The sequence below is a fragment of the Melampsora larici-populina genome (genome assembly GCF_000204055.1).
Source record: "Melampsora larici-populina 98AG31 unplaced genomic scaffold MELLAscaffold_21, whole genome shotgun sequence".
Classification (NCBI taxonomy): domain Eukaryota; kingdom Fungi; phylum Basidiomycota; class Pucciniomycetes; order Pucciniales; family Melampsoraceae; genus Melampsora; species Melampsora laricis-populina.
In genome coordinates this window covers 471,464-484,016 of record NW_006768785.1, presented here as the reverse complement: position 1 = coordinate 484,016, position 12,553 = coordinate 471,464, and the positions used below count along the sequence as shown (strand labels likewise).

At 39.8% G+C, this 12,553-nt stretch overlaps 3 protein-coding genes across 3 annotated transcripts; 2 read left to right on the top strand and 1 right to left on the bottom strand.

Annotated features, from left to right (window-relative positions):
• Nucleotides 1–3,087: 3,087 nt before the first annotated feature.
• MELLADRAFT_87491 (uncharacterized protein) lies at nucleotides 3,088–4,288 on the bottom strand (the record flags this gene model as incomplete). Its single annotated transcript, XM_007410577.1, has 2 exons — nucleotides 3,088–3,977; nucleotides 4,075–4,288. The coding sequence occupies 2 exons, from the start codon at nucleotides 4,286–4,288 to the stop codon at nucleotides 3,088–3,090; spliced, it is 1,104 nt and encodes a 367-aa protein (XP_007410639.1).
• A 2,306-nt stretch (nucleotides 4,289–6,594) lies between these two features.
• Nucleotides 6,595–7,539, top strand: MELLADRAFT_63656 (uncharacterized protein; the record flags this gene model as incomplete). The annotated part of the gene is made up of 1 exon (XM_007410685.1): nucleotides 6,595–7,539. One exon carries the CDS (start codon nucleotides 6,595–6,597, stop codon nucleotides 7,537–7,539), a length of 945 nt encoding a protein of 314 aa, XP_007410747.1.
• Nucleotides 7,540–9,179: 1,640 nt separating this feature from the next.
• Nucleotides 9,180–10,965, top strand: MELLADRAFT_107045 (uncharacterized protein; the record flags this gene model as incomplete). The annotated part of the gene is made up of 5 exons (XM_007410686.1): nucleotides 9,180–9,273; nucleotides 9,496–9,799; nucleotides 10,171–10,348; nucleotides 10,419–10,664; nucleotides 10,765–10,965. 5 exons carry the CDS (start codon nucleotides 9,180–9,182, stop codon nucleotides 10,963–10,965), a joined length of 1,023 nt encoding a protein of 340 aa, XP_007410748.1.
• Nucleotides 10,966–12,553: the final 1,588 nt, after the last annotated feature.

The following is a 12,553-nucleotide window of genomic DNA, read 5'->3' as shown; positions in this document are numbered from 1 at the left end:
TTAGGGCAAGCTGTGGCATACTGGAGGAATGGAAGGCTCCTGGACTTACGAGTAAAGGATTTAAGGCTGCAATGGCGGGAGCGGGGACTAAGGTTTATGATGTAGAAGTGAAAAGATGTAGAGGTAGAGCGGAACCGGCGGAGGCGCCAAAGAAGAAGAAGGTCACAATGTCAAAGGACAATGAAGATCAAGAAGATCAACTTATGGAGTTGGCTGGAGATGATGATAGTAGTGAAGATATCCCGTTGGCGGAATTAAAAGAAAGGAAGAGGCCAACGGTAGTAGCACCAAAGATTCAGAAGAAGGATATAGTCAAGGGAAGATTTGAAAGACCAGTGGAGAAAGGTTATGAGGGGGTGATGGATAATGTGGTGACAAAAATAATGAAGACCAAGATAGAGGCAGAGGTTGGGGAACTGTGTGCTATCTCACCAGCGTTGGCGGAGCACGTCAAGAAGCAGGTTTCTAAGCGGCGGGTTGTTATTCCTAGGATCATCAAGCCATTAAGAGCAGCTACTGGTGGATTAGACGAAGAAGAGTCTAGTTCAGAGAGTGAAGATGATGGGGAGGATGTACTCTACTCTTGTCCTTTAGGATATTTGGACATTATGCTTGGCGGGAAGAAGAAAAGGGTTAAGGCCTTGGTTGATTCTGGATCCCAAATCAACATCCTTCCGGAATCAGTAGCGGAGGAGTTAGGGTTGACAGGATTGGTGTCTATTAGGTCAGGAGTTAGAGGCATTGGAGGACAAAGGACAGAGTTAGTTGGGATTGGGGAGGCTATAGAAGTGGTAGTAGGGACTAGAGTGCAGGGTGTGGCTCACTTTTGGATTGCCAAGGACAGTAAATGTCCAATATTACTGGGACGTCCTTTTCTTATGGACTTCAGAGCAGGAATTGAGTTTGGGAAGGCTATTGGTGAAAGGTTGACATTACGGGATGAGAGGGGAATTTGGACTAGGTTTACTATATGCCAACCGGATGAAGGTGATTGGGAACGTGAATTGAATTTAGGGGAAAAGAGGACAACATTGGTGGAAGTACAGCTAGCAAGATTAGAGCGGGAGGCTCAAGTAGAAGATAGTGGTGTGGTTCCGGAGTATGTGGAGGAATTTTCCGGTGAAAGGTATTCAGAATTATAATGAGTGTTGGTGAATCAATGGGCATTCAGTATATAGAAAATCCAAGTAACCTTGGATGTCTATCACCAACTAGTAGTTAATATGGGGACTTGGTGGTGTATAAAGAATAAATTTAGCTCTCAATTTTAAAATCAGTTATCTCAATCTCAATTTCATTATTTCTTCAGTTTTTTCAAAGTTTTGTTTTTTCAGTTTCAAGGTTTTTCTTTTTAGTTTGTTATCAGTTTCTTTATTCTTTATTTTTTATCTTGGCGGTGTAGGATATGATAACGAGGATGGTGGATGATGGCAGGAATGGATAGTTATTATATTAATCATAAATCAAAATAAGTAGTGGGTACCGGGCGGGCGCAACAATCATCAAATCAAAATTCAACATTCAATCAATCAAGCTGAATTTGCAATACTACTTAAAATCAATTTTCTTTCTTTCTTTCTTCTCTTTTTCTTTTTTTATATTTACTTCAAATTATCAATTTAATAGCAGGGGGCACGGGATAGGTATAAGTTACAAAAATAAATTCAACAATCAGTCAACTAAAAATAATAAATAAAACAACATTAATGGATTACTGCTATAAAGCCTTTTCTTTATTTTCTTTATTTTCTTTTTTCTCTTTCATCTCTTATTTTCTTGTTTAAAATTACAAATTTACTTACATTCAAATTATCACTTTATCAATTTCTTTTTTTCTCTTCTTTTCTTTTGTTATCACGGCGGATGGGTATAGGTGGACAAGGTTGGTGGCAAGCAGGCAGGAATGAATGGTCAAACCAATCAAGTAAAAATCAAATTAAATCAAATCAAACAATCACATGAAGGATAAATCAACAATTACATAAAAACAAAATTTAAATAATGAATATTCAAACGTCAAAGTATAATGAAAAACAATTACGAATAGTAGGATTCAAACTCTGGATATGTTTCTCTTTTTTCTTCTTTTCTTTTTTCTTTTCTACGGGGACGGGATTGGTAGTTGAGGATGGTGGAATAGTTGGCCGGTAATAGAATATTAGTGTTACATATTACATCAAAACAAGTTTAGCAAATCAAATCATTTTAAATTACAACAACATAAGACTGTAGTAGGGGGTTTGGGGAGAGGCTGTGCATTATCAACAATTCAAGCAAAGCGGCAACAAAAATTACAATGAAATTACATATAAAATGGTTACTACTACAGCATGATCTCTTCTTATTTTTCTTTTTTGGTATGGGTTACGGACTAGCGGTATGAGTGAATGAGGAGGTTGGTTTGTGTAGGACAGCTAGGATGATTACGGTTATTGAAATTTTTATTTGAGGTATTGGTGGTTTTTGATAGGGGACTTGAAACTTAGTATGGGATTAAAACGACAACACGACTCTGGGATATTTACTTATAGCTTAAATTTTGAAGATAGTTGATACATGTATTCTTGCGATATAGTACAAGTTAGTATCCGGGACAGACTCCGGTGCGCATTACATTAGTGTCAAGGCCTAGTTTAGAGGTTACTTGGGAATTGGTTTATTTAGTAGTTTGAATTACGGGAATAAGAATTATGGACAACATATCGAATAAGTATAGTTACAAGTGGACGGAATGGAGTTAGTGGAGTAGTTTAATTTAGTATGACGTGGAAGGTTACTGTTTAAAATGTGTCGTATAAATCAAATAAAGGTGGACATAGTGGTTTTTCATCTAAGTTGGGGGAGGTGGCTCAAGAATTTAAAGAGAAAAACTTCTTAAAGGCAACTCGCAATCATTCCAATAAATTTGGGTCTTTATTATTATTCACGATTTTTTCTACGAGATTTTCCTACTACACCTTTATTCATAAGATTTTTTTGGCTTTAATACTTTAGCAAGAAATGGATAACAAGAATCGGAGCACAAGAAGTAAACGGTAAAGACAGAAGAGAAAGTAGAAGAAGATTTGAATGAAGAAAACAACAACTTTAATCTTGATTGAAAGCACGCTTTTTACCCTTGTCAGAAGAAGAAGTACTAGGATCAGTAGACTCAGAAGAAGGAGGATACATGATAAAATGAGCAACAAGAGATTTCAATCTTCGAATAAGACGGACTCTAGCATGGACCTCTTTTTCAGAGTTGGGATCAAAGACGGACCAATGTTCATACAAGCTTTCTACCATAGATTGAGTAAGACTAGAAATGGTAGCTGCGGAAGAAGTAGAGGGAACATATTTACCTACACGTCTAATTTCTTCAGATAAATCTACTTTTTTAGCAAACCAGAAAAGAACAGCTTTATCACCATACTTCTTAATACATTCTTCAATCACATCATCTAAAGAAGGAGTAGGAACGGGTTCTGGGTCTAAGTCAATAACAGGGTGGGGGTCTAAATCAATAACATTGACAGGTTCGGGATGAGTAGCGTTGGAAGAAAAGTTAGGAGGTTTTTGAGTAGGAGGTGGAGTAACATCAATCTTAATTGGAGGGGTCTTAGGACGAGCAGGGACAAACGGTGCAACAAACGGATCAAGAGCAGGTGGCGAAGACGGTTGCTTAGGAGGAGGCTGTTGAGGAGCCTGAGGTTGAGGTTTTGGCGCCTTAGGAGGAGGACGGTGGTGACGTTTGGTGTCGGGCAACTTGGTGGAGACATTGGGCAAAAGAGGGGCGTTTCCGCGGTTGTTCCACAAGCAGATGTCAGCTTTCCATCTCGCAAAGAACTTAGGGTTAGTAGGTTTGTCCGGTTTGGAGGTCCAAGCTAGGACTCGAGCACGACAAGCAGCTTCCGTCTTGTTGTCGGCACCGGGGACATAAGGAGAGACAGTCGGAGGAACTACAATGTCGCCTTTGGAGTCAGTGGCAGGTGGCCAGTCTAGGAAAAGAGAATGGACATTAAAGAAGGAGGATTAAACAAATTAAAGTTAATCAATACACATTTACAAGAAGAAATTTTTTAAGGGAAAACTTACCACAATACATGCCACGTCTGGCGCACTGATCACAACTCTCAACGGGGGCAGGACCACGAGGTGGAGCTGAGTTGTACACAATCCAGGTACAGGACCGGTCATCCTCCATGCAGGAAGAGCAGGCATAGGGGTGGGGTTTGTGAGCATTGGTAAACATTTTGTCTAAATGAACATTACAAAGGAGGAAAATAGACATAAAGCACAAGTTAGTCATGGAAAACACACAAAGTTAAAATAGAAATGGAACATACCTGATTGGAAATCAACAAGCAAAATTCAAAATCAGGGGTCAAGATTGAGGGTAGAATGATTATTAGTATATGTACGAGTCAAAACAGAGCAAAACTCAGCAAAAAACTGGACAAACCTGGTTTTAGATAGTAGCAAATGAGCTATTTAACACAAGTAGTATATGTAGTACAAAGAGCAACTACCCTGTAAACCTTAAAAAACAAGAACAAAACATAAAAAGGGAGGGTTAGACAATCAGCGGATGAATTTGAGTATAGGAGGTGGTTTTAAGAAGGGCACGTACCGAGTATTAGATAGCGAAAAGCAGGCTACGATATAAGAGATAAGGTCTCGGTGATGAGACAGGGCGAATTCGATAAAGATATGTAAAATCGAAACAAACAATCGACTATGGGTGTTAAAACACTGAGAACAATCGAAAAGGATGTTTAAAAGTAAAAAGGGGTTTTTTTAAAAAGCAATCGATAAAAGAAAGCTATTCGGGACGAATAGTTAAGTTGGGGGAGGATGTGGAAAGCAAAAAGCCTTTCCCTCCTCTTCTTTTATACTCATCAAGCTACCTTACTTCCTCTATCTATCTCAATCTCAGCTCAGCAAAACTCTCAACTCGGGCAGCTCTCGTGTTCTTTTTCAAATTCAGAACAAATTTTTTAGTTTTTAAAATTCAAATCTTTTTCTAAATTCATATTTCATAAAACAAAAGAAGACTAAAGAAGAAAGACTAGACTAGAAAATAAAAAGTTTAAAAAGTTAAATAAACAATATAAAACAACAAACAGAATAGATGAGAATAGAAACGAGTGAAAGAACAAACAAAAAAAACAAAAAGAAGACAAAGTTAAAACATTATGTAAAATCATTTAAAAGGAAAAGAAAAAGAAAGAACTTACGAGAAGGAAGTAGAAAGTAAAAGAAACCAAGATCAAGTCGAATCGCCAAGATAGATCTAGTTAAAGAAGACGCTAGCTAAAAGATAGACAAGACGAGATGATGTCAACAAAACGAATCGATTAAGAAAAGAAATAAGAAAGTAGAAAAGAAAGAAAACATACCTGGAGCAAGGAAATCGAAAACCGAAGTCGATAAACGGAAGGATATAAGCTGGGAACGGTTGGAAAGATAAGCTAAAGAAGAATGAATAAAAAAAAGATGATGTCATTAGTATTAGAAAGAGATAAAAGAAGAGATAGAATGTGAAAAGAAGGAAGAAAAGAACTTACCTGGTTCAAAAAGGAAGAATTGAGTCAGATGAGATTGATTTTAGCATGGGAAACGGTCGGAACGAAGAAATCAAAAGGAATCGCTCGGAGCGAATAGGAGAAGCAGGTAGAGGCCAACTTGTGGTTGAAGGGACTGGAAGATATAAAAGGGGGTGATGGTTGGTGTGGAAAGAGAAAAGTGTGCATCGTGTGTAGAGGATCTCGTATTGAATCGAGATCGAGTTGTGTTTTCTTTAATGGTCTAAGTGTTACGTGATTTAAAAGTGTTAGTGTCTGGTGTTTGATCTGAAAGTGTGAAGTCTTGAGTTATCTAGTTTAGCATAAAAACAAAGAGAAAGTGTTTCTCTTTTTGTTAGTTCTTAGTTAAAGATCAAGAGTTAGAAAAGTAGAAGACTTACTTTAAAAGTTTATCAAGAAGCGTTGAAAGTGTTGTTGTTGTAGAAGTCAAGTGGGATAAGGGTTTTTATTTTATTTTATTTTTTTTATTTTGTGCTTTATTAACTCGAGTCAGGGCCAGATCAGGGCCAAGGGGAAAGGACTGAACCTGGGTTCAATTCCAGGACAAGTTGTGTTTTTTTAATTTGTTTTTTTTTTACTTTGTGTGTGTGGCTCAGTTGTGGGAGGGATAAATAGGGTTTAGAAAGTTTGAAAATCTTTGTACGGAGTGAATTAGGTTTACGGGAAACTTGTATCGGCGGGGTTGTGAAAAATTCGCCTCACGTAATATTTTTCGTAGATTTTTTTCAGGTTGAAGGCAGCCTCTCGGCATCGTAGTTTCATCCGTCCTTCTTGACGGTGATTCTTACCTTCTCCGGCTCAGCCTACGCTACACTGCGTAGGAGTTCTACACCGCGTGAACTCTTTGGGCCGTCAAATATTCTGGAACTCATTCCACCGGGCCATAAACAATCACACTTATTATTGCAAGATAAACATAGACTTGCTCACCCGTGCAGTAATCTTCCCAGTTCTTTTGAGCCAGTCCAATTGCCTTGCTTTGATGTATAAGGAGCAATGCCAAAATTCAGAAGTCCTCGCATTTCATTTCATGGTAGCTGAAAAGAAAAAGGTGTTAAGTATTTTCTTTCTCATTGTTGATCACTCTCCATGTGCTGACACATTTCAAAACCAGGTTTGCAAAGATTACTTTGATTTCTTGATCAAGTCAGGCGCCAACCCAGTTTATGTGTCCATCTTCCAACTGAGAAACTACACTATGATGGGCGATGTCTTCGAAGTAAAAGTTATGGCTGGGGATCATTTGGTTAACGAGCTGCATTTCAGCATACCTCAATGGTGGTCCCGAAAAACAATTTGCTTCATGGAGACCATTGAGAAACAAGTAGACTTTCATGCTACCTCTCGTGACTTGTTTCCTGGAGAAAGCCGTACTCGTATTAGATTCATAAACACGTCAGCCACCGCCCACGGCTTTGTGACACTACACCTTCCAGCCAACATGTACAGCAAAAAGTTCCAAGACCACTTACTGGCAAACAATCTTGCTGCACTTGGAATGACACCTTCTTTGTTACCCAAGCTGGAATACATGCTGTCAATTTTCCCTGCGGACAATAGCAAAATCAATCTTCATCCCTTGGGCGGTGTGGTCGACGATCATTATTCGAGTGACAATGAGATATCTCATTGTGATCTTTCCAAAACCAATCCTGATGTAGCTCTGGCCTCCTCACTGGCTGCTGATCAACACAAGCTTGGAGAAGTCAGAAATCCCGTCCAGACTGAGGTCGCGACTTTAAAGGCTGAGATGCAGAAATCAATTTCTGCCTTTGCAGATTTCCAAAAAGAAATACTAGAGGTTATGCCTAAGCGCTTGGAAGATTTGAAGAAAGCACAAGATGCTATCAATAACATCAACACTAAACTTGTTTCAATTGAAGATATGATAGCTGGTGGAAAAGTTGCAAAGTGGTCAGCTGACGTGGCCCAAGATTCCAATTCACTCCCAGCTGCCTCAGATATCTTTGGCTAATGTCCACCAGAAAGATGAAAACTGATTCAGTCATATTATTTCTGTTGTTGTCTGATTTCATTTCTTATTATTAGTGTTCTTGTGTCTTCACACCCCCCACCTAACATTAAGAAGTTTTCAACCCTTGAGAATTTGGTGGCATGTGTGTGAACCGTTTTGTCTTTGACAAAAGTCTGAAGCTTTTGAGAAGGGTCTCGACTTTTCACAATTTGTATCTCATGATCCCAATCTCATACATGCTTTATCTGTTTGTAAATGGAAAGATTATTTCCCACAAAACACACCGTGCCAAAGTTGAAAATTGTCTTTGTTGAGCTTTTTTTGAAAATTGGTTACCTACTTCCATTCAAGAAAGCTGGGAGCCACTTGCTTTTTAAGCTCAATCCCCCCCAAAAAAATTGCAAGTGGAATGATTTACATAACCCCTCTGCCTTGTCCATGGTGAGTAATGATAATGATTATTGTGCTACCCCAGAATCATTCTAAAATATGTGTGACATGATATCTAAATGCTTATCACAGGTAATTGTGTCAGTGGGAACAAATTCTGACCCTTATCAGTGGTTTCTGAGCAATTTAAGACGACCCAGGGCCACACCTTCACAGTCCCTTGAGCATATAAAATTCGGTTCACGATGAGAATGACCGGGCAAGTTTGAAGTCAAGGATGGCACCCTTTCTCATCTAGGAACTAATAAGAGATGATGATGGACATGTCTAAAGGCTTGTTCATCATACATTGCATCATCTTGATGTTGTTCCCTAAAATTGTGGCTAGGCAACAATATCATGTGTTTTTGCGGGTTGGTACACAACCGGGCTCTGCGGAGAAAGGTGGCCCAGAAAACAGTCATATTTCTCAGTTGGAAAAGGATAATATGTACTGTTGTGCTCTCTGTGGTGCACAACTCCACTGAACATAATGGACTCCTTACTATGGATACCTGAGTGAAGAACCCCAACACTTTTTGGCTGAACAGGGATGGAACAAGAAATGCTAGGTGCTCACATTAAGCTTGCATGTTGACCGTTGAGGAAACACGGTCACAGAGCTAAAAGCTGCAGTAACGGGCAAAGACAACCATATCTGCCAGAGTTCTTTAAGTTCAAAAACTCTGTCTAGGATACCATACAGGCTCTTTGAACATATGCAAGAGGGATTGGGAGGGCATCCGACTGAAGTCTCAGAGAAGACTTCAGATGAATTCTTTGAAACATGTACTGGGCTTGGTGCACAGAAACTTCAACATGTCCTTGGAGTGGTTTGATCAGGAATAAACAATAATGTATGAAAGGACGGGTAAACCGGTTCAAGTCAGTGAATTTTCAAAGGTGGAGGCTGGTGGCTAGACTTTGAAAGCCAGAGCTGTTGGTCTGTCTGGTAAAGATCAATATGTTTGACGGGTTGCAGATTATAAAGGAAGAGGGGTCTGCTCTTTCCTTGAGAAGTGTCCTGTGTGTTTTTCTCCTTTGGTTGATTATCATCAACTCTTCTGCACTTGTTTCTTTTCTTTGTCAGTTCATAAGTCTTCTCTTACATATTTGTCAACTTGGTGTCAAGGCTCAGCAACCTAAATCAGTTCTTGTGAGCTGAATCATCATTCTCTTCATTATCTATTTCATATTGTATAACTTGCGCAATGAGCTCTCAACCCACCTGTACTCTGAAAACCCCAAACGCCGGCGGAACTGGTAAAAAGTGTTGTCTTGAAGAAGAAGATCACAGTGATGGAGGTATGTACCAATGATCAGAAATATAATATGCCATATATATAGGTTAACTAATTTGCACTCCTTTTTGGCCATTCCTCAAAAAAGGAAACAGCCACTTTGATGAGATAGGTGATTTGACTGATGAAGACAACTCGGGTGTGTAATATTGTCATGGTATAGATACTGGTGTATATGAAAGTTGACGGCCTCTCTTGCTCTTTGGGTTATCTGTGGTGGGGTTAGATGGTGACCTTACACATGAAGAAGTCCTAGAACAAAAACAAAATATAACTGCAAAACTGAAAGCCCTTACTCAGATTCGACATCGAAATGAAGGCATTGGAAAGGTAGCTGGGCATCATCCAGTTCCTAAAGCAGCAACACCGTTCGCCAGAGCCATACATGAGTTTGTAAAAATTCTCATGGGCATCCAACGAAAATCGAGGGGGTCTTCAGCTCTTGAGGACGCCTCCCTGAAAAAGATGCCAGACCCTCCAACAGAGGAGGAGCGTCATGCTTGGGAGAATCGGAGGCAGAGAAGAGAGAAGTTCATTTAAGATGCACAGGATAAAGCAATGAAAAGATACCTTTCAAGAAAACCTTCAGGTTTCAAACCAAACCAAAAGCAGCAAAGGACTGTTGAAAAGTACACAGCAGAGGTGGCAACTCTGAAGCATCCAATGCAGCCTGTTATTTTCTCATCTCGCATCCTCACTGGCTCTTGTACACAATATGCACACCATTGGGTGTCCCAATGTGAGGCTACCTTGACCATGGCAGGATTCCCAAGGTGTACTTTTGACTGGGAAGCATCATATGATACACCTTGGAACTCAGCAACGTCTGCAATCATATTAGCTTGTTGTGTTAAGGCTTATGAAGCAAACGGCGCGAGGGAATTTGGAATTGTGGCTACAGACAACACTGCTGCAAACCGCCAGGAAGTACTTCGCCGCTGGTGTGGCAACAAGGGCCAAAAATTTCAAGAACAAAGTCAAAGGTTGCAATGAAAAGTACTCCTGAAGGCCAAAAAACCTTAGAAGATAATGTTGCAATTGCAAAAAGCATCACAAGCAAACAAAGAAATATGACTAAGGTGTGTGATATACTAATCTTGTTGCTTAAAAATATGATCAGGTTGCTCATGCCAACCTATTATGGACCAGATCTATGAGGCCAGGGTGTACATGGCGGCTAAATTCTTTGTAAAAGACTCCCCTGAAGCAGCAATGCTGTCTCATCCCAAAGTTCAATCCAAAGATGAACTAGTGTCAAGTAATTCTTGTGGCTCTCGTCAAAAACTACGGCTTGAATGGCGGAGTAAAGAGCTGGATACTTTGATTGGATTGCTAGACACAGCTTATTGGAAGCGCAAAACCATTCCAAAAGAAAGAAGATCAGCAAAGCAACAAGTTGAAAGGGGGGGTCTATGCACCTACTCCGGACCCAGATCGTTTCCCGCCAAAAAAGTTTCATATATTGTTGATTTCTCCATCCTGGTATGATCAGCAGGAAGTAATAGTGTTGTCAGAACTGGAACTGGATGAGAATAACAAAGTGGATATTTGGAGTGCAATCGAGGATTCTAAGATCACTTTCAAGTCCCTATCAGTACTGGCAGCAGAACAGAACGGTGCCAGTGGCTCTAATGGTATGAATACACAGCAACAGAACGGTCCCAGTGGCTATAATTATGTTATGAATACACAGTGATTTAAATGAACAGCAATCAAGAAGAAACTCAATCATTGTGAATTGTCCTATGGCTCGCCCCTGTTGGTGTTGATGATTATCAAATTGTGATAGTAGTGTTATTTGATTAGTGCTGTGTTATGATCATCCTGCGTGATGAAGTTCTGTGACTGTCTCATCCTGCATGATGAATTTGATATGTTTCTTTTTATTTGATAATCATTTTTGTGCGCGTAACTCTCACATCTAGTTTTCATTACTATAAAGACTATGAGCTTGCACTTAGCTTTGATCTTCATCTCTTTCAAAGCTATTGACTTCATCAAAAACTAACTATCGTCGTGTTTGTGAATCCGTGCAATACTCATAGGTATGATTCTCTTGCTTTATGTTTTTCCTTTTCTTTACTTTTCTCTTGATGCTTATTTTCATATTTCTCTCATGTTTTCTATCGTGTACACATTTTGCGAAATTGATCTCTTTCAAAGCTATTGACTTCATCACAAACTAACTATCGTCGTGTTTGTGAATCCGTGCAATACTCATAGGTTATGAGCCTTTTTACCAAGTAAAACACAGGTTTATACAAATACACAATTGACGTCATTATCGACCTTTTGAATCTTTATCCCAGAAATGGCCTCTTCACCTATCATTTCTGGTTCTCCTGTTTCCGACTTGTTCACTAACGACTCGATCATCAATCCACCGGCCTCCGATTCTGTCGGGTCTACTGTTTCAATCTCGTTGTCTTCAAGAACTATCGTTCCAGGCACATCTTCTTCTACCGATAATCTATTATCTCTTCCAACATCAATGGCTACTCTTGAGACCACTACTGGAACGGGTGATGACCGCATCAAGATCCCGATCCTCAGTGACGGCAATTTTCCTCACTGGAATAAGCGTTTACATTTCGCCCTTCAGACTAGGGGTTTGCTCGCCTTTCTGACCAATGACACTCCGCCGACTGCCTCCGCCGAACTTGTAATTTATTGACGTCATCAAGGTCGTGTTATGGAACTGATTGTCAATTCTTTGGACGCGGCCAACGACTCTCTGGTTCAAATTACCAATACTCCTAAAATTGCATACGAAACTCTATGTCGGGCTCACGGTAATAGTGGTGGTGTTTTAGCAGCGGCGGCTATATGTGAAATTGCTACGGCCATATTGGAACCTGGTCAATCCCTTTCAGAATTCATCATTTGTATTCGAAATTTACACAATCAATTGGCTCAGTATGCCGCTGAAGACAAAGAGATTGCGTTATCTCCCAAACTTTTGGCAATCTTCTTGATGAACGGTCTTGGCAAGGAGTTTGAATTTATCACGGCTCCATTCTTTGCTGATCTTTTGACTTTAACTGTTCAAAAAGTTATGGATCGATTAGTGCTTGAAACGGCGAAACAATCGTCCTCCAGATCTGTGTCTTCTACGAATGCTTTTATTGCCAAATCAACAGTGTCTTTGACTACGAATCGGAACTCTAACACCCGTGATGCCAAATGTATTGGTCCTGGACCTGATGACTTGTGCAACTTGGACAAGCATCGTGGTTTACCTCATTCTAATCGTAACTGCTTTGCTCAAAATGGAATGAAACCTC